Raw genomic sequence first — 25,735 nt, 5'->3', positions numbered from 1 at the left:
TGCACTTGAGCTTGGTAGACATCTTCTTCGGGTATGCTAGTTTGGCGGCTTCTCTTAATTAAGGAAATAGTAACGCTTGTCTTTGGCACAATCATAGCTGTGTACGACATTAATTTGCCTCCGTGGAATGTCCCGATGTTTCCATATTCTGTTGACAAATGGTACCGTTTATCCGTATCACCAGTGACGGAGGTGATGACGGCTGGCATACGGCGAGGGTTGCTGCTTCCTCTGTCTAACTTAGGAATTTCTACAGTTACTGTATCTCCGATGTCAAACTCTAACACTCGAATCCTTTTTCGATTTTTGTATCCTCTCTTCATTTTTTCGGCGTTGTCTTTGTAGTTTTTCATTGCGTCCCATAACTACTGGTAGGTTGAGGACAACTGCATGTACATGGGTCAATGTCAATGAGATCCGAGATCTTAAAAATGCGCAACATTGCCAAGTCGCCCAATCTTGCGATCTGTCATGCATGTCTCATCACTGGGGAAAAGGCTTGCGCAATCTCGAGATTGCCGCACAATTATAGGATCGTTAAATCGCGCAGCGCGATCTTGAATACGCAGATCGGCAAATTGCGCGGAACACGTGCACAGAGAACGTTGGTTTTCTCGCGCGAGCAACCAGCGTCGACCCGCGCCAAAAATTACACCATATTAATAGCAAGTGCAAACGTGCAGAGGAAGCAGGTTCCAGCGTGTCGGCGCTGTCAGCCAGCGTCAATTAGTTTTCCTGATTCTCCCGGACCATTCTTGCCTGCTCAACTCGCGCTAGTTGGGCAGGAACGTCGTCTCGGAACTAACCACAACTTCTTTCATCCTTCATACATTTTTATCATTACATAATTACATTATGCTTATGTGCATTCCTTCAATAAATAACTGGATAATATAATGATATTCACACAAGGGCTCAACAACGGCAGACATTTTTTTTTTATTTATTCACGCTAGGACGCTGTCGGTCCAGAATACGTGCCTATGTTCGTTATTTATAATTCTGATATAAACCTATGCCTTTTTATCACTTTCAATTGTTTAAGACATTAATAAAAAAAAATGGAAATATCTTCGAGACCAATTTATTGCGGAGCTTAGGAAATTACTCAGACATCAAAGTGGCAGTATTTCTATTTATTGAACTTCCAGAAAGATGTCTTGAAACCTAGAGCTTCAACAGGAAATTTCTTAAGTCTGCTAGTAAGTGATGCTGCTGAAACCGCATTAACTGGAGCACCTCAGCAACGATACCAAATGGATGACATCAGGCGCGGATACGGGGGGCCCGGCCCCCGCCTCCAACGCCCCGACTATGGTACACTCATCTCGAGTTTGATTCTCCTTGGATAAACACTTTTTAGTGCGAATTTATGATTTGAATTATATTTGTGAATTATATATGATTTTACATACAATTACAAGCAAAACAGACTTAGGTTTCTGGACCAATCTCCAAGACAACAGCATTATTCTTGGGGTTAAAATATCGGTTCGCCTCCCCCCCCCCCAATAACATTCCTGGATCCGCACCTGGATGACATGGTTATAGTGTGGAAAATATGTTGGCATCTCCACCCTGTGCAAGACGACGAAGTAACGGATAAGCATATACTTATTTCAGCTCCATCTTATCAGAAAACAGAAGACAACCAGAGCATCTTGGATATTGTGAAAAAACAGTATTTTATGGAGAAATCAAAACGCAAGCATGATAAGGATGACGACAAGTATCTAATGTTTTTCAAGACCCCGTTACCTCATGTTAAGAGCATTTCAGTTCCATAGAAACTGACATTCAGTGGCCGTATATAAGAAATTGTACAGGAGTTTGCATATGAAGTCCCAAACACGTGTCCCCCTCTATGGGGTCCTTTGGACCAGCTTCTGTTTCCACTCCACAAGTCCTTACTCCTACTCCAGTCCTATGGAACCTCAAAATGTAGCCACTGATAGTTACAATACATATGTGCTTTTTCGTTTAGGAATGTCCCCTGTGGAGCTACAAGGAGAAGGATGCCTAGTCCCAATCCCCGTCCCTTTTCTTCTCGCCTCTTACGATCCAAGTGGAATTACTTGGTGGCAGTATTCTTTTCCCCCACCACAGAAAATGAATACTCGGAGAAATGGTACAGGACAGCAGCAAGGGGTTGGGGGACAGCATAACAGAGGGACAGTCGTAGTATAAAAGTGTCATCATTTCTCTATGAACAGAGTTTTCCTCTATCATAGACAAAATGATGTGTGGCTCTGGTCCATAGGGGTGCCCCATATAGACCCTAAAGTATCAACTGCATGCTACTTTACCACAATAACAAGCAGCCAATACCCCAGAAAAAAGAGGACATGAAAAGAAACTTAAAAAGGATAGTTATAGAAGAGATCTGAAAAAGAATAGTTTCCCACACAGAGTGGTGGATATCTGGAATAAATTGGATGAGGCAACAGTGAATGCAAAACCTATACAAGAATTTAAGAACAAAGTTGATATTGAAAGATACAAAGACGGGTCACTATGAGCATAGCTCCCTATTTCACCAACCCCCAGATATAATCTATATACCACAGGCTTCTTCCCCCTTATAAGAGTGAAAGACATGCAGCCACTCCCACCCATTCACTATCCTTATTTTCCTCTATTCTAGCTCCTTGTGTACCCTGCCCACTGCCCTGTTCGGAAGCAATACAGCAAGACACAGTACATCCACAGCAAGGCCACTTCACTTAATTGGCACCCCTTCAACCCCATCCTCTTGTGTAGAAAATAGAGAAGACAGAGAAATCCCTCTGGGCTGCATCAACATATCAACCACACACAACCCCTTCCCTATCCCCTCCCTTTTTTGCTCAATATAGAAAAGAGAAGACAAGGAGAAAATTCCTTTGGACAGAATTAAAGTACCATCCTCTCACCCCTATCCCCTACCTTCTCCCTTCCTTGCTTAACAGAAATTTCCCTCTTGCTCAAAGCCCCTTTCAGCCCATCCATCCATCTCATCCTTGGTTGTTTCCTAAGTTCACTCCATCCACCTTTGCCTTCTAGACCTCTTTTGCTAATCTTTTTTCATCCATTCTTTCCATGTGTCCAAACCATCCCAATACTCTTTCATCAGCCCTATCTGGCATCTCCTTTTTCCACCCCCACTCTCCTCATTTCTCACTCTATCTAACCTTATAACCCCTACCATACTTCTCAGACACTTTATTTCAAACACATTTAAACTTCTCCTTTCTGCCTCTCTTAAATTCCAAGTCTCTGCCCCATATAGCGTTTTTGGCACAATCACCCCTTCATTTAAGCCCCACAGAAAAAACCCTTTTGCATCTGATTTGAACTACACTGTCATACTTGTGCTCAGGACACCATTTCCAGCATTGAAATAATACTAACACAGAATGGGCATAGCCACAGATCAGAAGTGCCCCACCACATTGAGGACACAGAACACCTCATACTAAAATGCCCTACATTAACAATCTCTTCACAAAAACACAATACCTGTACATATTCCTAGAGTGACTTCTAGGCCTGCCTGGAGGCTGTTGCTGGTTACCTGAAGGTTGTAGGTCTTATGCAAGAGAGACTAAGGGCAATTCATTGATAGACTGAATATTGTTTGGTACACAGCATTCTTGTTGCAATTGCCACTAGTACTACAATACACACATCATATATTTTACCCTGCAAATCTGTTTTTACAGTAACTTCATGGTGTAATATTTTCACATCAAAATTCAATGTTCTTTTTTTTTTTTTTTTTAATCTCTATGTTTAACTGGGGCATATTTTCTGTGCCTGCAAATATCTATTTGATAATTATCTGTAGCTTTTATGTTGCAACTAATATCCCTGTTGGCCTCTACTAAATGAGTCTTGATGGGTTCAAAACTTAAAGGAAATCCACACTTTCCATAATGAGGATGTCTTCTGCACTTGAAAAAAACAAAACAAAAAACATTATAACATATATTTTTTTGTAATTTGTGCAACCTTCTGTACAAATATGGTATAACTGTATTCAGTAAATATAACGTTTACTCCATTTCACAACTTGTGTCAAGCTCTTTAACATACTTATGAATCCAATCATCATCTGGTACATTACATGGCTCTTCTCCAACTATATTTTCCATTATGACTTCAATGATGTGCCTGATTTCATCCACAGGTACATCATTAGCAACAAGATCCTTAATAGCACTGCAAACTCTGCTGGTCACACCCAACTTCTTCCCCTTCTTCTTTGTGTCTTTGGTTACTGATGTTTTTCTTCTATCTTTCTTTGCTTGCAGAATGATAGACGTTTCTGCAATCTCATTTACCAACTGGCTCTCTTTAGAACCGACTCCTTTCTTAAGGTGAGTGATGTTCTTCACCAATTCTTTCATTTTGTCTTCAGAGTGTTTCGCTGCATCTTTGTGTACATTAAGTTCATTTGACAGAGTACTGATTTGTGATTTCAAATGAGACACATTAATATTCTCTTCATTCCAAATATCATCACTCCTTCCAGAACATAAATATTCTGTGTGGCATTGTGATTTCAATTTCCTTCTACTCTGGAAAAACAAAATTTCATCTAATCCAGTGTAACTTTCTAGGAATTCAAGGCCATTTTTAAGATTCTTCTGGAGAAAAACTATATCACAATATTTAGCATACAGCTGAAAGCAAAAACCAACTTTGTCAAATCTTGAAGACATTATTATGCCTCTTAACTCTATTATTTTGTCAAAGAGACCCTCAATGCTGTGATTTAAGTCCTTTGTAGAGTTCACAACACCATCATTATCCTTGGTAGCATTTTTCCACTTCATAAAATGTGCAACGATATCTCTTACCTGCACTTTAGTCAGAAGTGGTGGAGGCTTCCCAGTCCGGAACAACTTCTTGCAATCCCACTCTTTACAAACAAATTCCTGTTCTGTGCCTGCAAGCCTCTGAGCATAAAATTCTTTACGGACAGATTCTCCTATCTGAACTAGTGTCTGTGAATCTGGAACAAGTAACACAGTATTTCTCAAATCCATGAAACTTCTTATGAGGTCATAAAACTTCAGTGGATCTGGATTAGTTGGATTGAGAACCAAATGATTGTGCAAGAAAAGCATTTCACCATTGGCAAATGTAAGATATGGGATATGAGTACTGTTTTTCATGTCTATGCTAGTTTGAGTTATGTATCTTACATTAGTTGGCTTAAATGGCATGAGTTTATACACAGCAAACATATCTTCATCCATTGCTTCAAATTCCTTAATGACAAGGGCCACAGCATCCTTAACTTGCTTTGAGTTTGAGGTTTGTAACTTTGAATCTAATTTTCTTAAGAGCCAAAACATGACACTAAGGACTTTGATCACAGTCATTCTTTTGAACAGGTATTCAAATAGTTCAAGAATCATCCCATTACTCACTGCAACAGATTTTGGAGTGGGACTCTTCAGCCATTCTTTTGTTATGCCTCTTCTGGTACACTGAGGCCCATCAAAACAACTAAAATCTATAGTTGACACATTAACCACAAGATCTCCCATATCTTTGAATGACAACTGTTTCACATACATTGCCTCAAATTCTTTGATAGACTGAAGTGCTTTTGTATAAATTAGCCCGCCATTTTCTTGTTTAATCTCTCTTTTTTTATAAGTAGGTTCCCTATAACTGGACTTGTCTAGCTCTAAGTCATCATCAGTTTCTGATGACAGTTCATAATCACTATCACAATCCTCAGTGTCTGTGAGCAAATCTGCAATGTTCTTGGGTACAACTGACTTCTTGCTCTTTCTTTGAGTCTGTACAATATTTTCTGAGGTATGCAAATTTTTAAACCTTATTCTTTTAGAGGTGAAAAAATCTTCATCTGAATCATCACACATCCTTTTCCTTTTACTGTTTTCAATCTTTTCTGTTTTCTTTTCTCTATTTTCAACCCTTTCCATAAATGAAGAATATATTTCTTCTCTGTCAATACAGTTTTGCAGGTTTTCAGACCTTTGTCTTCTTTGAATTCTATCACCAGCTCTTGTTACATATGGTTTTTCATATGTGCTATGAGACTCTGCCTTTTCATTAGTCCCACGAACTGGTGATAAAATTTCACTTTCCTTAAATTTATGTACTTTTTCAAGATTCCCAATATTCTGGATATTGTCCTCCTTAGGTGACTGTGCCACCTTTGCTGTACTTCTTCTAGTTTTTAGTTTATCACTTTTTTCTGCAGCTTTGCTCACTTTCTTGCCACCTCTGACCTCCTCCTTTTTTGCAGATAATTGCAATGGGACTATGTCTGAACCCAGTTCCTTATTAGGACCAGTTTCTATTTTCCTTTTTTTCACCCTCTGGCTGCCCTCAAGTGAAGAAGACCCATCAGAATCAACATTAGACATAGATCTAGTTTTTCTTTTAGCTCTTGAATTCAGCAATTCTTCATCTGTTTGCTGCACTTTTTCAGTTATTTTTGTTTGGAGTTTTCTTCTTCCTCTTTGGGTTATACTACCTTCAATATTTCCCAAACTCTGTATCCCTTTGCCATCTTTGTGTACTATACTTTCAGTTTCACTAATACTGTTTGAACTCAGATTTACTGATGAAATTTCATTTTGATCATTACTACTTTTCATCATACTTTCTTTGTCATAAGTTGACTGAGATAAAGATTCTTCTGGGATGTTGCTACTTGATACACTCTCCTTTTCTTTTACCTCTAACTTGGCACTACTCAAGACACTCCCTTTTACTTTCACTTCTGACTTGGCACTGTCATTTCCTCTAATTTCATCTTTCTTACCTTCTTCACTCTGGCTTTCTTTTCCCAAAGGTGATGGAGATGGAGCCTTTGATACCTTTTCAGTGGAAAAACTGCTCTTCTCTATTTCTTGTCCCTCAGTATTATCCTTAACCTTATTTTCCTTGCTTTCTATACTTAAACTACCCCTTTTTAACTTTCCTTCTTCATCACTGTCACTGACCTTGTCTTTGCTTTGCATGATTTCACTTTGTTTCTTTTTTAAGCTTGGCGACGATATAGAAGAATCTTGTTTGTCTTCTACCCTTGATGGCTGCACTGGAGAAGCTTGATCACCTGTAACAGGTGCACTGTGAGAAACATCTGCAACAGATGCACCTTGAGGAACATCTGTACCAGCTGTGTCTTCAAGAACATCTGAGACAGGTGGACCTTCAAAAACATCTATGGCAGGTGCTCCTTCAGGAATATCTTTGATTGATGTACTTTCTGAAACAACAGCAACTGATGTACTTTGAGGAACATCTACAACAGGTGTACTTTCAGGAATATTTGCAGCAGGTGCACTTTGACAAACATCTGCAACAGCTATACTTTCAGCTGTGACATGTGTAATCTGAGGTGTATCTGTGGCATGAGTATTTTGAGCAGCATTTGTGTCATTTGTACTCTGAGGAGCACCTGTGACAGGTGTACTTTGAGGAGCATCTGTGACAGGAGTACTTTGATGGGCATCTGTGACAGAAGCACTTTGAGAAGCATCTATAACAGGTGTACTTTGAGGGACATCTGTGAAAGGTATACTCTGAACAGCATCTGTGATGGGTGTACTTTGTGAAGCATCTGTCACTGGTGTACTTTGAGGAGCATCTGTGATAAGTGTACTTTGAGGATCATTTGTCACAGATGTACTTTGAGGAGTATCTGTGGCAGGTGTACTTTGAGGATCATCTGTCACAGATGTACTTTCAGGATTACCTGTCATAGATGCACTCTCAGGAACATTTGGAACAGAAGCACCTTCAGTATCTACTCCCTCTGATTCACATTCATCTGAGCCCATGATCTCTTTCCTTGATGGAGAAGATATTTCAGCTGGACTACTTTCTCTGCATGGGGATTCATGGGAATCAGGCGATGGTGAAGACTCTGTAGACTGCTTACTTCCAAACAAGGATATGTGGTGCTTAAGACTAATGCTGCAAGTGTTTTCTGGGATAATCTTACTAACCACTTCATGAGGTTGGTATATCAATAAGAACACACTACAGCAAGATATTTCTCCTTCCTTTAACAACATTTCAAGTTCTTGATCAAAGTTCTCCATTTGCAAAAATTTTAGATTGTCTCCAATGTCTGCTCTGAAAAGCAAGGTTTCAACAGCTTCATATGCATACTTTTCTAGATGTTCTTTTGCCCATTCAAAAAAACGCACAACAGCCCCATATGTGATTTTAGAGTTGACAGTTACAGTATCTGTTCCACGAAAGAGAATATCTAGAACCTCATCACTCCAAATAGTGAAACACTTGTCACACACATAACTCTTCCTTTCATCAAATGCAGCAACACCTATTCTCTTCACTTCCTTTTCCATTTCTCCAACCTCATCCAGTTTGCTTTGTTCTGGATTGGTATTAGCTCTATTCTCCCCTCCAGAGGAGTTTGACTTCTTAAGCTTTGATTTGGCCATGACTTTAATATTTCTGCCTGTTTGTAAAAACTATAAGGTTGATACTGTCATCCCTCATGTGGATGGCATTTGAAAATGCAATGACCAATTCTTTGTCAATTGTATTACTATATTAAAACATATTTTGTCTACTGAGACACACTGGAATTATATATGCTACATCTTCAGTAATTCCTTTTAAAGTGGCATTATGAACTAGTGGCAAGTCCTGTTCATCTTCACACAAAATTTTCTTGAATAATTTTCTTCTCCTGAAGTTGTCTCACAGCATTTCTTTCTAAAAATAAATATACAAATAAATGAATAAACTAACAATTTTTACTCAAGTTTTAGTTTTTGCATTAAACTATGTATTTTACATAAACCCTTTATTGTAATAATTCTTTAAACTATATCATGAGCTATACTTATCTAAAATATGCCACAAAGTACTGTACAGTAACTTCTTATGATTTAAAGACAAATTAATAAACTTCTCTAACCTTTTTCTGAAGAAGGAACAGGAAAAGATATTAAAATCTCAGTTAAACAATACTACAGCTGTCCCCAATCTCTGAAGAACTTCATGCTTTGGTTATCTGAAAAATGAAAGGTACTGATGTGAAATACTATTGTGCTCCAATCTACATAAATCAACCAAGCATTCACTGTATTCACTCAATGTGTGTGCAAAGGAAACTCCACTCACCCATTTAAATACATACATATATATACCAATAACTTTTCCCCCTTACAAGAGAGGTAGCCAAAAAACAAAGGCATAAAATCCACTCCCACCCATTCCATCCCCACATACTCCTTTCCCATTTACCCCCCTCCCTCTCTCTTATCTTGGCTCCTCCTGGATGACAGGTCATCCCTGCATCTTGCCCACTGCCCTGGGTCAGAAGCAATGTAGCAAGTCAAGATTAACATACACATTCTTTTTGATGCCAGCCTATTTTCCCATACAGAGGGAAGCACTTCATTAACCACAACTGTAGGAACAACACACACAATTCCTTGGGTCGAAGGAAGAGACTGATCAACTGCAACTGTACCAATCTTCCTGTGTCAACCAAGCTCAATAGCATTTGACAACAGATGATGTTAAGTGTGTATTAGGCTGGTAGTCTTGCCCCATGTTGGGCAGCCAATATTAGACTGGTTGTCTTCCCCACATTGGGCAGCTAATATTAGGCTGGTTGTCTTGCCCTACATTGGGCAGCCAATATTAAGCTGGTTAAAGGCAAGACTCTGATGGAGAGAGTTGGTTTCATTCAGCAATGAATATTGGGCGTAGTGATGGAAAAAAAAAAAATAATAAATTACACATCCAAAATTGTTCAGATATATGAAAACAGGTGTAAGTACTTGATTCATCCCTCCACATATGCATATCTACCTTATCCAAAGAGACATCAGACACAGTATAAAATAATCAAGTAATTGACCTTTTCAGTTAGGACTCAGATGCTGCAACAAGTGTAGATACTGTACATGGGCCAATATGGCTATCTTACAAAATCTACTCTTAGTATAATCTTCAAATATTAAACTCTCCAAATTTCCTTGTCATGAATGGTTAAACATACACATAAAATAGGATATACAATATGGTATGCACAAATTAATCATGGTCTATGGGCCTGGGAAAAAAAAAAATATATATATATATATATCGCTGTGGATGTACTGTGTCTTGCGACACTGCTTCTGACCCAGGGCGGTGGGCAGGGTGCAGGGATGACCCGTCATCCAGGAGGTGCTCAGATGAGAGGAAGGGTGGGAGGGGTGTGGAGTGTATTTAGGGATGAAATGGGTGGGAGTGTTTTTGTGCCTTTCCCTTTTTGGCTACCTCCCTTGGAAGGGGGAAAAAGCCTTGGTATATGTATGTATGTATATATATATATATATCCATGCTTTTTTGTCAATTTCTTTTTTATAAAAAAAAAAACATTATATATATAAAAAAGCACTTTTATTTTTAAGTTACATCTATAGTTGGGCGCCAGTGTTATGATAGTGCTCACATTCAAGAGCGAGAAAAAGGGGGAGGGGATGAGATGGTGAGGGAGGCGATGACTGTGAGTTTCAGGTCATGTCTAAACTTGGGGGAAGAGGGAATGAGGTGAGAAAGCAGGAGCAGCAAACCAGGCTCATGTGTAATGCTCCAAGGCAATCTGCATCTTCGGTGTAGTCCAGCCTTTATATACATGGGCAGGTCGACCTATGCTCCTTATTGGCATGAAGTTAAGTGTGATGTGTGGGAAGTCTAAGGCAAAACATTCTGATGCCAGTGACTCACGAAGACAGAGGGCATGCATTCCTCAATGAATCCAGTGTTCATCATCACATGGCTGGCTGAGGTGCTGGTTAGTCATCGGTGGGAAATGCTGGCACTGCACATGTGTTTCCTCAAGGAGGCTTTGACCCACCCACGTGCCTCAAGGGAGCTTGGTGCCAAGTTACATGAAGGGGGGGGGGGGGGGTTCCAAGCGTATCCCATGGGGCCACAGGTCAGTAAGATCATGGGCTGGCCAAAGAAAAGGTGAGGACAGGAGTGAGAACCAGAAGTGAGGACTACTAACAGCATGGTTTTACACATTTAAACACAATCATAGGTTGCTGTTGCCTCAGATTTTACATCCAACCCCACTGTAGCCACATTGGTAATTGGGAACTTATATATACAGTATCTCTCTTGGAAGAAATGTTATACTGTTATTTGTACTGTTTTTGCAGAGGTCCATTTCTGCTATAAAAGCTTTTGCATCTTAGAGAGCCATGACATTTGATGAATAAATATTTCACATTTTTTTTAATATTAAAACTTATTTACAAAAACCTTTATTGGAAAATATCTGAAACACATATAATACCCATCAAAAGTTTAGTTGTCAGCACCTTTCATACAAACATATAAAATGGACTACACATCTAAAGTGTTGTAATCAGTATTGAGTGCCTCTGCGCTCCAAGGGGATCAAGCAATATACTTTATATGTATGTGTATATATATATATATATATATATATATATATATATATACATACATACATATACCAAGGCTTTTTCCCCCTTCCAAGGGAGGTAGCCAAAAAGGGAAAGGCATAAAAACACTCCCACCCATTTCATCCCCAAATACACTCCACACCCCTCCCACCCTTCCTCTCATCTGAGCACCTCCTGGATGACGGGTCATCCCTGCACCCCGCCCACCGCCCTGGGTCAGAAGCAGTGTCGCAAGACACAGTACATCCACAGCAAGGCCGCTTCATTTAATCGGCGACCCCCCCTCTCCGTCCCCCTTTGCATATAAGGAGAGGACGGGGAGAAATCCCTTCGGGCTGCGTCAAAATTTACTCACACATACTACCCCACCCCCCACCCCCCCGCCCATTCCTCCTCATGCAGTCACAACATCATCCATATACAACCATTCTCCACTCACCTCTGTCTTCCGTCCTCTCCCTTCCTTCCTCAACAGACATTCCCCTCTTCCCCAAAGCCCCCTTCACCCCATCCATCCACCTCATCCTAGGACGTCCCATCATGTTCACTCCCTCCACATCTGCCTTCCATACCTCTTTTACTAGTCTTTCTTCACTCATTCTTTCCATGTGTCCAAACCATCCTAATATTCTTTCATCAACCCTCTCTCCCAAATCCTTTTTCACCCCTGTTCTCCTCCTCACCTCCTCATTTCTCACTCTATCAAGGTTAATGTGGATGAAGGTGAAACTGGGAAGGGAGATGTGGGTTTTTGTAAGTGCATATGGGCCTGGTAGTGAGAAGCGTGTAGAGGAAAGGGAGGCTTTTTGGATGGATTTAAATGTGCAGAGATGGATTGGGGAGAAATGTTAATGTAGTGGTATTGGGAGACCTTAATGTTAGGGTAGGAAATGAACTAATAGACGGAGAGGTTGTGAAGTATGGAGTTCCAGAAAAAAATCATAGTGAAAAGTTGATGGTGATGTGTCTAGAAAGAGAGTTGATGATAGCAAATACAGTGTTTCGGAAGAAAGTCAAGCATAAGTATACATGGGAGAGGGTGGTGGATGGAAGGATGATAGAGCGTTAATGGACTATACAGTGGTATCCAGGAATATAATAGGGAGAGTTAAGGATGTACATGTTCTAAGGGGGGAGTGGGGGGATATCAGATCATTTTCTTGTGGAGGGTAAGATGAGAGTGAAGGATACATGGAAAAAGAGGAAAAGGACAGAAGGTAGGGAGGTGCTTAGAGTAAACTGCTTAAATGAGAAAGAAAAGGAGGAGTATAAGAAGAAACTGAGGAAGGAGTGGGAGGGAGTGAAGGTTAGAGTAGAACTAGGAATGGAGGAATGGGGATGGTTCAAGGAGGGAGTCACAAGGTGTGCAAAGATGATATGTGGAACAAGGAGGATGGGAGGAAATAGAAGGAAGGGTAGTGAGTGGTGGGATGAGGAAGCAAAGAAAGTTGTAGAAGAGAAGAAGCGAGCTTTCACAGATTGGTTACAAAATAGGATGAGGGAATCATATGAGAGGTACAAAGAAAAGATAAGTAAAGTGTAAGATAAAGGAGGCAAAGAGGAGAGCAGATGTGAAATGGGGTAAGAGTATGACAGAAAATTTGGAAGTAATAAAAGATGTTTTGGAAAGAAATTAAGACAGGAAGAGGAGGCAAATAAAGTAGAGAAAAAACGGTAAAAGGTGCAGATGGAGAGATGATAATGGAAGAGAAGGCAGTAAGGGGAAGATGGGCAGAGTATTTTAGGGAGTTGCTAAATGTGGAGGAGGATAGGGAGGGAAATGTAGTTGCAGTGGGAAGTGCTAAGAAAATGACAGTGATGAGTGAGGAAAATGGAGGAGAAATAAGGTAAGATGAAGTGAAGGCAGTTATTAAGATGATGAGAGCAGGTAAGGCACCTGGGTTGGATGGATGTCATGCAGAAAGTCTGAAAAAAGGAGGTACAGTGGTGGTGGACTGGCTGGTGAGGTTATCTAAGGGTTGTTTAAGAGAGGGTAGAGTGCTGAGGGATTGGAGGAGTGCCTGTATAGTTCCACTTTACAAGGGAAAAGGGGACAAGTGTGAGTGTAGTAGTTTCAGAGGGATCAGCTTGTTCACCCCTACAGCGTCAGTGGCATACATCGTATGCAGCAAATTCACAAATTCACCAAAAATAGGCATTACGTCGAGGGTCAAATCTGTGGTACTGACCTAGTAGCCCTATCCATTGGCTATAAAAGACACAAAATTTTTATGTCTATTGACAAAACTGGCAACCCCGGCAGCAATTTTTTGGGGGTAACATAGGGGGTATAAAATCGGCCTTTAGGACATAATTTAGGTGACTCTGGTATAGGAAACAAAGTACAAGGAGGTGAAGTTGTACTTCGACAGTTAGGCAGGTGCTATTTCGTACATATTCAAATGTATAGAACTGGCAATTTTGCACTGCCAATTTTTGTAATGTGTAATACAAAATGTGGCTGGGCAATAATGGTGTGATGGATGCTAAAACATTTACCAAAACAATAAGAAACATCACAATTACCTATCCTCCATGAAATTATAAAAAAAAAAAAAAAAGATACTGAAAAATCAATTTACCACGTAACAAAGTGATAAATATTTGCCAAAAAATCCACAAAAACTATTTATAAACACATTTTCTGTAAGTGTCAGACTATTATGGGTGACTGTACATTGATTTGAAACATCATAAATGTAAAATTCCTTCACTCTGAAATTCTAATGAAGCTTCCCCAAGAAATATGACCTCGTTCAACCCACGTGAGGAGTGAAAGAAAGTCTTCATATGTTCTACCAAACTTTTGCACGTATATCTCAATAAAATTGAACCAGTTTCTCCACTTCTTGGCTAAGGTGAATCAAAATAAGCAAGATTTGTTCATTTTACATAATTTTGAATTAAAAAAAAAAAAAAAAAAAAAAAATCAATCATTTTGGGCTCTGACACTGTATGGGTTAATGACAGCTCACAAATTCTAAATATGGTTAACATCAGAATCTTTACCAGGTCAGTCTTCAACGAAGTCCACACAACAATCATTTAGTCACTAATTAGTACTTATACCATGAAAAGAGATGGGTGGGCAGACTGTGCTTTTCTGGACCTGCAAAAGGCATTCGATAAGGTACCTCATAGGAAACTAATAAATAAGATGGAGTCAAAAGGTGGCATCAGAGGAAAATTATTGGAATGGATGAAAGACTTCCTGATTGGGAGGAAAATGAGTGTTGTAATTAAAGAAAAATTCTCCAACTGGGAAGAAGTAAAAGCGGTGTCCTGCAAGGATCAGTACTGGCCCCGATCATGTTCGCCATATACATTAATGACATGAATGAAGGTGTGGAGTGCTATATGAATTTCTTTGCATACATACATACATATACCAAGGCTTTTTCCCCCTTCCAAGGGAGGTAGCCAAAAAGGGAAAGGCATAAAAACACTCCCACCCTTTTCATCCCTAAATACACTCCACACCCCTCCCACCCTTCCTCTCATCTGAGCACCTCCTGGATGACGGGTCATCCCTGCACCCTGCCCACCGCCCTGGGTCAGAAGCAGTGTCGCAAGACACAGTACATCCACAGCAAGGCCGCTTCATTTAATCGGCGACCCCCCCTCTCCGTCCCCCTTTGCATATAAGGAGAGGACGGGGAGAAATCCCTTCGGGCTGCGTCAAAATTTACTCACACATACTACCCCACCCCCCACCCCCCCGCCCATTCCTCCTCATGCAGTCACAACATCATCCATATACAACCATTCTCCACTCACCTCTGTCTTCCGTCCTCTCCCTTCCTTCCTCAACAGACATTCCCCTCTTCCCCAAAGCCCCCTTCACCCCATCCATCCACCTCATCCTAGGACGTCCCCTCATGTTCACTCCCTCCACATCTGCCTTCCATACCTCTTTTACTTGTCTTTCTTCACTCATTCTTTCCATGTGTCCAAACCATCCTAATATTCTTTCATCAACCCTCTCTCCCAAATCCTTTTTCACCCCTGTTCTCCTCCTCACCTCCTCATTTCTCACTCTATCTAGCCTAGTAACCCCCACCATACTTCTCAGACACCTCATCTCAAACACATTCAAACTCCTTCTCTCTTCTTCTCTTATATTCCACGTTTCTGCCCCATACAGTGCTGTTGGCACAATCACTCCTTCATACAGTCTCCTCTTCGCATCCATTCCCAAATGTCTATTTCTCATTACACTCTTTAAACCACCAAGGCATTTACTCGCTTCTCTCAATCTACATTCTACCTCCACCTTCACTCCACCTTTTCCTGCTACACTTGCACCCAAGTATCTAAAACTATCCACTTCCTCCAGTCGCTCTCCCTTAATGTTCACTTCCAGTCTACTGCCACTTTCACCCCTTGTACATCTCATCACCTTACTTTTACCCACATTTATCTTTAGCTTTCTTCTATCACATACTCTCCCAAACTCTGCCACCAGCTTCCTCAATCCCTCCTCTGACCCTGCCACAAGCGCAGTGTCGTCCGCAAACAACAGCTGGCTCACCTCCCACTTTTCTCCATTTTCTTTAACCATCTCCAATCCCAGATGATGCAAAATTACTTAAGAAGGTAAAAACGGAAGAGAACTGCAACTCAATGCAACAAGATCTGGACACGATATGGAATTGGACTCAAAAGTGGGAAGTAAAATTGAATATAAAGAAATGCAGTATAATGGAATTTGGAAAGAGTAAAAACAGAATATCAAAAGATTACAGAATTGGGGAAGAAAAAATAAAAAAGCAAACTCTGAAAAAGATCTTGGAGTGATGATTGGAAAGGACATGAAACCAGATAAGCATATAAATAAAATATTCAGAGAAACCTACAACTTATTGAGGTCAATCAAAGTGGCATTTGCTTATATGGATGAAGAAATGATAAAGAAAATACTAACTACACTAATAAGACCAAAACTTGAGTATGCAGCATCACTTTGGACACCCAGTACCAAAAAGAATATTAAGAAACTAGAAAGATTACAAAGAGCGACAACCAAACTAGCACCATCTCTCACCAAACTAACATATGAGCAAAGACTGTCCAAATTGAACCTACCAACTCTGGAACAAAGAAGAGAAAGAGGAGATTTGCTGACTATCTACAGAATAATGAAAGGAATGGAAGTTTTAGACTGGAACGACCTGTTAGTGTGGGACAACGGTAAAACGAGAGGACACGGAAAAAATTGAAAAAAGATAGTTATAGAAAAAACTTGAAAAGGAACAGTTTCCCACATTGAGCAATAAATACATGGGACAAATTAGACAACAAAACAGTATGTGCAAACACTATACAAGATTTTAAGATAAAACTTGATGCGGAGAGATACAAAGCATAGCTCCCCTCCCGTATATTACAACTAGGTAAATACTGTAGTACTACAGCTGCCAGGTAAATAATAAAAAAATGAATAAAATCAGAGTAGTTCTTTTTTGTTCATTCTTCCATTTTTTGGCAATACTACAAGGTTGGAAGAGACGGCAGTAAGAGGAAGATGGGCAGAGTATTTTAGGGAGTTGCTAGGTACAAAGGGGGATGGGGAAGGAAAGGTAGTTGCAGTGGGAAATGCTAAGAAAATGACAGTGATGAACAAGGAAAATGGAGGAGAAATAAGGAAAGATGAAGAGAAGGCAGTTGTTAAGAAGATGAGAACAGGTAAAGCACCTGGGTTGGATGGGTGACATGGAGAAAAAAAAAAAAGACCAGAGTGCCTGTATAGTTTCTTTATAAGGGAAATGGGGACAAGTGTGAGTGTAGTAGTTTCAGATGAATCAGTTTGTTAAATGTAGTTGGGAAGGCTTATGGGTCTTGATTGAGAGGATTAGGAGAGGAACAGAGGGAGTAATTGGTGAGGAACAGTGTGGGTTTAGGAGAGGTAGGGGTTGTATAGATCAGATTTTTGAGGTAAGACATATGTGAGAAAGCTTTGGGAAAAGGAAAGGATGTTTTTTTGGGCCATTACAGATTTGGAAAATGCTTAAGACAGGGAAGACAGGAAGGCACTGTGGGAGGTATTGCAAACATATGGGATAGGAGGAAAGCTTTTAAGAGCAATCAAGAATTTTTATGAGAGTAGTAGAGCTTGTGTTAGAATCAGAAATGGAGAGTGAATAGTTTGAGGTAAAGGTAGGACTTCACCAGTGATGTGTTGTTGCCCTGATTGTTCAATTTATACATGGATGGGGTGGTGCGAGAGGTAAATGCAAGGGTAATGGGTCAGGGATTGGAGATGGTTAAAGAATATGGAGAAAAGTGGGAGATAAACCAGCTGTTGTTTACTGACGACACTGTAGCAGGATCAGAGGAGCAATTGAAGAAGTTAGTGACAGAGTTTGGGAAGATGTGTGAAAGAAGTTGAAGATAAATGTGGGTAAAATGTGATGAGATGCACAAGTTGAGAAAGTGGCAGCAGACTGGAAGTGAGTATTAAGGGAGAGAGACTGGAGGAAGTGGATAGTTTTCGATACTAGAGTGCGAATGTGGTGGGAAAGGGAGGAGTGGGGGTGGAGGTAGAATGTAGATTGTAAGCAAGTAAATGCCTTGGGGGATTAAAATGTGTAATGAGAAATAGATATTTGGGAATGGATGCTAAGAGGAGATTGTATGAAGGAGTGATTGTGCTGACAGCACTGTATGGGGCAGAAACATGGAACATAAAGAGAGGAAGAGAGGCATTTGAATGTGTTTGAGATGAGGTGTCTGAGAAGTATGATAGGGGTTAGTAAGCTGGAAAGAGTGAGAAACGAGGGGAGGAGAACGGGGGTAGAAAGGGAGTTGGGAGATAGGGTTGATGAAAGAGTATTGGGATTTGGACGCATGGAAAGAATGAGTGAAGAAAGATTAGTAAAAAAGGTGTGGAAGGTAGAGGTACAAAGAGTGAACATGAGGGGGAAACCAAGGATGAGATAGATGGATGGGGTAAAAGGGGCACTGGGAAAGAGTGGAATGTCTGTTGAGGAAGGACAGGAGAGGACAGAAGATAGGGGTGAATGGAGAATGGTTGTGTATGGATGATGCTGTGATGTATGAAAGGGAGGCGGGGGATGGGGGGTGAGGGAGTATGTGTGAGAAATGAATTAATGCAGCCCAAAGGGATTCCTTCCTGTCTTCTCCATTTCTGCTTGTGGGGACAGAGAGGGGGGTCACCAATTTAATGAAGCAGCCTTGTTGTGCATGTGCTGTGTCTTGTGACACTGCTTCTGACCCAGGGCAGTGGGTGAGATGCAGGGATGACCCATCATCCAGGAGGAACCAAGATAAGAGGGAGGGAGGGGGGTGGATGGGAGTGGAGCATGTGGGGATGAAATGGGTGGGAATGGATTTTATGCAAGCCTTTATTTTTTGGCTACCTCCCTTGTAAGGGGGAAAAAGCCTTTGGTATATGTTTGTACAAGGTTTTCCTCAAACATCTCCCAACAAGTGCTTGAAGGATTTAACATAAAGGCTCACCAGAAAGAACAGTTATGGTAGCTACTGACATAAACAAGAGATTTGACAAAGTCCCCAGGCACATACTATCAAAAAAGATCAGAGGTGCTCAACTATGGAACTCACTACCTGTGTCCATTAAGAACTCAAATAGCAAAGTTACCTTCAAGAAAATAGTCAAGGGTTACTATATGTCTCAGCTATGGACTGAGAACAGCCTTGATTTTATGTACTACTAGCTTATTATTTCAAACCTGACTCCATGAGTAATACCATCCAAATCTGTGTTCACTTATAACTGTCCTGACCTCCCCCCTTTTTTTTGTCCTTTAGAAGTTTAGTTTAGTATAACAATGTTTGATGTTACAAATTGGTTTCCACCTTTGTTTTGCTAGTCATAGTATGGTATATGTCTCAGGTAGGATCCAAGAACAGTTATGATCTGACCATAATACAAGCCTGGTGAATCAGGGCACCAGGCAACAAGGTAATTCGACCTTTTCTCTGTTCTCCTTGTTGTTTTACTCATGCGAGTACTGGTCTCCCGTACCCTACTTCTGGTGCTTCAGGTTATAATATACTACTTCCTAGTGTTCATACTAATTGCCCACTCCGTCCTGAGATACAGGTAAAATTTTAGAATTAATTAATAGGTGACCCTAGCTGCAATGTAGCATTCACTATAACAACATGTTGATACAGCTGTAGAATAATGTAGTATATCATTAATGGTACTACTCTGATATGGTACTCACTCATACTGTTTTGTTACCATTTAACATTATTTTGTTGTTCCTTTGCTTAATGCAATGTTCCTTATTGTGATGGTGCTCAATTTTTGGTCTCAATATCCTATGTGTTACGAACATTTTAGTAATATCAGCAAAACTATAACAATGTTCATGTGTCATATGTGTACTGACTGGTATTACTCATGATTGACTCTGGTCCCCTTAACCCCCTACGTATGTTGTCTGTGTAACTTAGTGTAGAATAACAATCTAATGAGGACCACAATGGAAATAAGTGTACATGCTTTTTTGTGTTATCCTCGGCAATTTGCAATTATTATTTCAAACTATGTGTTCTTGTCATTATCTGCACTTCATGTATATTGATTCTTTGCTTAATAAATCTTTTATTATTATTTTTATAATATATAATGATAAAATGTAGTTTATCAACTTAACAGAGACAGTACAGAGTAACACAAAACAACCCAATTACTGAAAAAAAAACTGGATGCAATACTCTCACTTATGTTATTCAATATATTAACAAGTGATCTCCTAACCCCTGATCCAGAACTTATCACTGATATACTCTCTTATGTCAATGACAACTATAATAACCCAGCACTGAACTACAGCCAAGAACACCCAAGCCCGACCTCCTGATATCCCACCCTCTGAATCCTCTCTCCCCTGATAGGCCAGAGTCCACCTGGCTACACTGCCATGTAGCCACCATCCAGCCCTTCTAAGTTACTAGAAGCTGGATGACTGCATCACAGATAACTGTCCACGATGTAACACTTCACCCCATACTATACAACATACTGTATTATGGAAGACTGCATTGTACACAGTAATGCATGCCAATAACACAATATACACGCTTTAAGGGATTTGTGGAAAAACCCCATTCCAGCCACGGCATTCTTCAGGGAGACAGGACTGCTTGGCCAGACAGTCTAGGGAAAAACACCCAACCTTACTTGAACAAACTGAAACAATGGCTCAGAAATAACAGAATGGAAGCCTTACCCCAGAAATAATTGGTAACATTACTTACTCCAGACAACCATGATTAAAAAAAGCATGCAACAGTAAAACTAAAAGGACAAACCCTTCCATTGAAAGACCCTAAAATTGGCCTCATATTTTGGTACTCATATGACCTTCAGTCCACATTTCAGTCAAAGAACTGATAGTGACAATCAACACAAAAATAAACCTACTAAAATCCATTGTAAGCAGGAGATAAATCCAAGGGTAATGGGCTGGGGACTGGAGATGGTTAAAGATAATGGAGAAAAGTGAGAGGTAAGCCAGTTGTTGTTTGCTAGCAACACTGTGCTAGTAGCAGGATCAGAAGAGGGATTAAAGAAGTTTGTGACAAAGTTTGGGAAAGTGTGCATGAGGAGAAACTTGAAGGTAAATATGGGTAAAAGGTGATGAGATGTACATGTAGAGAGGATGGCAGCAATTTGGAAGTGAGTATTACAGGAGAGAGGCTGGAGGAAGTGGACAGTTTTAGATATTTGAGGTCACATGTGGCGGGAAAGAGAGGAGTTGAGGTGGAGGTAGATTGTAGATTGAGAGAAGCGAGTAAGTGCCTTGGGGAATAAAAAATGTAATAAGAAATAGACATTTGGGAATGGATGCTAAGAGGAGATTATATGAAGGGGTGATTGTATGGGGCAGAGAGAAGGAACATAAGAGAGCAAGAGCTTAAATGTGTTTCAGATGAAATATCTGAGAAATATGGTAGGCGTTACAAGGTTTGATAGAATGAGAAATGAGGAGAGTGGGGATGGAAAAGGGGATAGGAGATAGGGTTGATGAAAGAGTATTGAGACGGTTTGGATGCAGAAAGAATGAGTGAAGAAAGATTAGTAGAGTGGAAGACACAGGTGGATGGTTTGAACATGAGGGGCCAACTGAGGATGAGATGGATGGATGGGGTAAATGGGAGAAGGCAGAAGATAGGGGTTAGTGGAGAATGGCTGTGTATGGATGATACTGCAATGCATGGAAGGGAGTGAGGTTAGGGAGTGGTTTTGTGTGAATATTTTGAAGCAATCTGAAGGGATTTCTCCCTGTCTTCAGTGTTACTACATGAGGGGATGGAGAGGGGAGTTGCTGATTAAATGAAGCGGACTTGTTCTGGATGTGCTGTGTCTTGCTGCATTGCTTCTGACCCAGGGCAATGGGAGAGATGCAGGAATGATCCATCATCCAGGAGGAGCCAAGATGAGAGGGAGGGAGGGGTGGTGAATGGGGGTGGAATGGATAAAGATGAAATGGGTGGGAGTGGAATTATGCCTGTTGACTTTGGTTACCTCCCTTGTAAGGGGGAAAAAGCCCTTGGTATATGTATGTACATTTCCATAGCATGGTTACCAACAATAAGCAAAACAAACATAACCATTTTATGAACCATATAAAAAAGCACTAAATGTTAGGGATGTACTGATTAACTGGCATCGGCAAGAATCAGTACTTTTTTTGATGAATTGGCATCAGCGAGATTCAACATTTTTTTAGAATGGGATTCAGTATCTGCATCAGCAATATTTTGCCGATGCTGATACCATTTCCCACATTCCTGGGGTCAAATATTAGATAGTAGAGACAGGTTTAGGTTTTACTATTAAGTTAGGATTACAAAACAGATTAATAAAATTTACACTCTGCACATGAGTTTTATTAAAACCATGCATTAAATGATTCAAGTTACTTGAAGTTATTAGTTACATAAAAATCTATGAAATAGGTCATTTTTCACCTCTTTTTCAACCCGTTAGAAAATAATACAATCACACATTGATAATCATAAAGTGGTCAATCAATAAGCACTTCATTAAATTCATTCAATCATTAGCATCCAAGAGCTCAACGACTGTCATGTATAAATCTACATAGATTATAAAGCAAGTAATAATTATAGTTTAATTACTTTATATTAAAAACTGATATACCGTAATTATATACAGCGGAACCGGCATCAGCAACTAAGAGAGAATAGGACTCAGCATGGGTATCAGCATCAGTAATTAATGGTGAATAGGAATTGGCTTTGGCAAAAAATGGAATTGGCACACCCCTACTAAATGTAATATCAGGATCCACCAAAACAGGACATCTGCTTACAGATTCTAAAATCCTCCCTAATCAATCAATCAATTGTTACCTCAAGTTTCATTAAGTGGATTACCTGCAGCCTCACAATGGCTGGCAATGGTCCTTGGAACCTTCCACAGATCTCTCTGGTAAGAAACATTGGACTGTTGTCTGTGTTGTATCAGTGAGGACCTATGTCACCAGGAGAGGAGAGCAGTTAATGAATGTCAGCTCTCCATGTGAAAAGAGAGAAAAGTCTTGGGCCCAATCCAAAGACTGAATGTCCACCCTGCACCTCCTAATGGAACACAGAAGTTTACTTGGAAGAATGCTTGCCCAAATTGACCACTCTCTTTGTTTGCCACCCTGTGGGACTCGTATGCATGATGGTTTCATCTTTAAGATGTTTATCCACTGAGTAGTGTTTCATCATCAGGGCAATTTTTGGTATCAACTCCTGTTTGAGAACTGGATTGTTCATATGTTCAGATACCCTTTGTAGGTTATGTCAAGTCTGGTTAGATTACATTACATTAGGTCTGGTTAAATAAGGCAAAAAGCATAATTTCTTTCTTGTTGATATGAACCTGGGTAAAAACTAAAAAATGTTAATTCATAAGATTTTGTTTATAAAACATGTTTTTTGTGCTTCTATTAATAGTCATCCTGCTGCCTTTATCCATTACTAGAAATAATATTACATTTGTCCTTTCACATTATGCAAAATGGTCTTATTCCAGTATCACCCAAACACATTTTTCACTATTTTGCAACTGATATATCTACTTTTTTTCTGTTCTATTCCAGTATCATGGAAACACATTTTTCACTTCTTGTGTATTTGTATCTATTCAACACCGAGTTTGGAGGTGTTGAGACAAAGTTGTGGTTTGTTGCTTTTATCTCTGTCAACACTGATCTACATTTTAAAACATTCCCTGAGGAAAACTCTGGCAGCTGCCAATGGTGCTATTAATATACATATGGTGGCTGTTGCCAAACAAGAAGCTATATACAATTTATTCTCTAGTATCTACGACTACTTCTACAATGTACAATACATGAACTGAGTATGGACAATCAGTATTTATCCATGGGTAATTTACTTACAAGTAATGAGAACACATATTCAATACTGAAAATATATTGGTCATATGATGACTTACAGTTGGCAATGTCAGACGCAGGTGTCCATGCTTGGCCCGATTCACTGTGGTGAGGTTAGATGCACTCGGCCCAAATGACTGCAGTAAGGTCAAACACATTAGGTGGTCCCATGGGAGTTCCGTGGAGACATTGGACCTTACATCCTGTAACTAATGTGTCCACACTAGACATCTAAAAGGATTGAATATTTCCTTAAATCATCTTGCAACATACTTTTTTGTATTTGAAAAATCTATTCTATCTATGGAATGGTTAGGTTACATTTAGTTACAGTATTAGGTTGGGAGCTATTGGACAATGCAAGTTTCATGTTACATATCTGTGCTTGTGTGACACTAGAATTTTACCCTTTTTCTCTGGAATGGTTATGTTATGCTACGTTAGGTTAACGTCTTATAATAATAATTATAATAGTTTAGGAGCTATTGAGTATTGGACAGTCACAATGTAATATTTATCATTTTATGTTAAATATCTATGTTTGCATGATGCTGAAACTTTACCACCTTCCCCTACTAGTTACAAAAAAGAATTTCCCGTCCCAACACATTCAATGGTAAATATTCTCCATTCCAGACATGCAATATAATAAAATATGAATATATATATATTTCCAGTGTTCATTTTGGCTTACTCGAATATCAAAATATACCACTTACCAATTGAATACATGTATGCAGCTTTCACTATTCATGAATATCAATAAGACAATTGGTTTCACAAATACTAAACCAAACACAAGTATTAATATTCACCATAATAACTATTTGTTTGGTCCTGTGTTATCAAACTCTACTATGGTAACACCATGTCGGTCTTGGATGTAAACAGTATACTCAAGTATTAGGCGTCTGTTGGTAAATTGTCGTTCAATGTTTTTACGTATATAAAAAATTAGATTTAGCAATAGTTTGCGAGGTCATTAATATATTGTAAAATTTATGGTTATAAATGTCCATGTTGTGCATAGAAACGAGTGGGCATAACTTTTATCAGCGTCGTACTTGTAACGAGCATTCTAGGTCATATACGTGGGTCACAATTTAATTAATTTTCGTATATAGTTTTTGACATACACCATGTTCTCACAAATGACAGTCTGACAACCAAAACCAAACAATTGTCATTGCATCACGCCACGATTTCGTTGGGCAGCTATGAGCCCCATCATCCGCTCGGTTGAGCATCTCGTCAGTGAAATTACATTTTGAATATCTTGAAGTCCAGTTTGCTAAATCACGAAGGGAATATTAAATATCCAGTTATACAATGTCTTTCGGCATTAAGAAACAAAATTAAACACCCATTCGTATAACCTCTTTCGGCACTAAGGAATAATACAGTATACACGCAGTTCCTTTGCCACAGTAACGTTAAACAACCTTTCCTAGCTCACTCTGACTAAAGGCCTCTTCTAAGCATATCACGATTCGCAATACTGTGCCGTCTTTCACATCACTCCAGCAAACTTCTTTTTCTCGTCACTCCACTATATCTGGTCTTCCTCTTATACACCTTCGGTCTTTTGTAGTCCAGTCAAAAATTCACTTGCCCCAACTTTCAACCTTGTTTCTAGTTATCTCCCCTACCAAATCTAACTTCCATTCCATCATTGCCTTGGCAATATCTCACTCAAGTCTGTTCTCTTGTTGTATCCTGGTATGAAGGGCAACCTAGGAAGGAAATCAACGCAGTGATCTTTATCTCTTTAATCATCGAATCAGGCGAGCCTGAAATCTGAAGCTGGAAGTCCTCGATCAATGCTGGGAGGGAGAAAGTCTTGGAACTGGAGGCGAGTTGTTGTTACGGTGTTTGGTAAGGCTGTTCTAC

At 39.8% G+C, this 25,735-nt stretch overlaps 1 protein-coding gene across 14 annotated transcripts; it reads right to left on the bottom strand.

Annotated features, from left to right (window-relative positions):
- Positions 1–3,952: 3,952 nt before the first annotated feature.
- LOC143024014 (uncharacterized) lies at positions 3,953–25,305 on the bottom strand. 14 transcript variants are annotated; one of them, XM_076182750.1, is made up of 5 exons: positions 24,565–25,115; positions 23,905–24,076; positions 22,833–22,930; positions 8,924–9,019; positions 3,953–8,718 (listed from the first exon to the last, which is right to left on the bottom strand). In XM_076182750.1, exon 5 carries the CDS (start codon positions 8,439–8,441, stop codon positions 4,035–4,037), a length of 4,407 nt encoding a protein of 1,468 aa, XP_076038865.1. In that variant the 5' UTR covers positions 8,442–8,718; positions 8,924–9,019; positions 22,833–22,930; positions 23,905–24,076; positions 24,565–25,115; the 3' UTR covers positions 3,953–4,034. The 14 variants fall into 14 exon arrangements, with proteins under 14 accessions (XP_076038865.1, XP_076038869.1, XP_076038886.1 ...); XM_076182754.1 differs by lacking the exon at positions 22,833–22,930 and adding an exon at positions 10,729–10,956; XM_076182771.1 differs by having other exon boundaries at positions 23,905–23,982; positions 24,661–25,115.
- Between the last annotated feature and the right edge of the window lie 430 nt (positions 25,306–25,735).

Source organism: Oratosquilla oratoria, chromosome 3, assembly GCF_046742065.1.
Source record: "Oratosquilla oratoria isolate Oo_2021 chromosome 3, ASM4674206v1, whole genome shotgun sequence".
NCBI classification, from domain to species: domain Eukaryota; kingdom Metazoa; phylum Arthropoda; class Malacostraca; order Stomatopoda; family Squillidae; genus Oratosquilla; species Oratosquilla oratoria.
The sequence above is the reverse complement of the archived record's forward strand: the minus strand, read 5'-3'. Positions and strand labels throughout refer to the sequence as shown.

Coding starts and splice junctions, on each gene's coding strand:
- LOC143024014 (XM_076182728.1), bottom strand. CDS start 8,441: ATGGCCAAATCAAAGCTTAAGAAGTCAAACTCCTCTGGAGGGGAGAAT.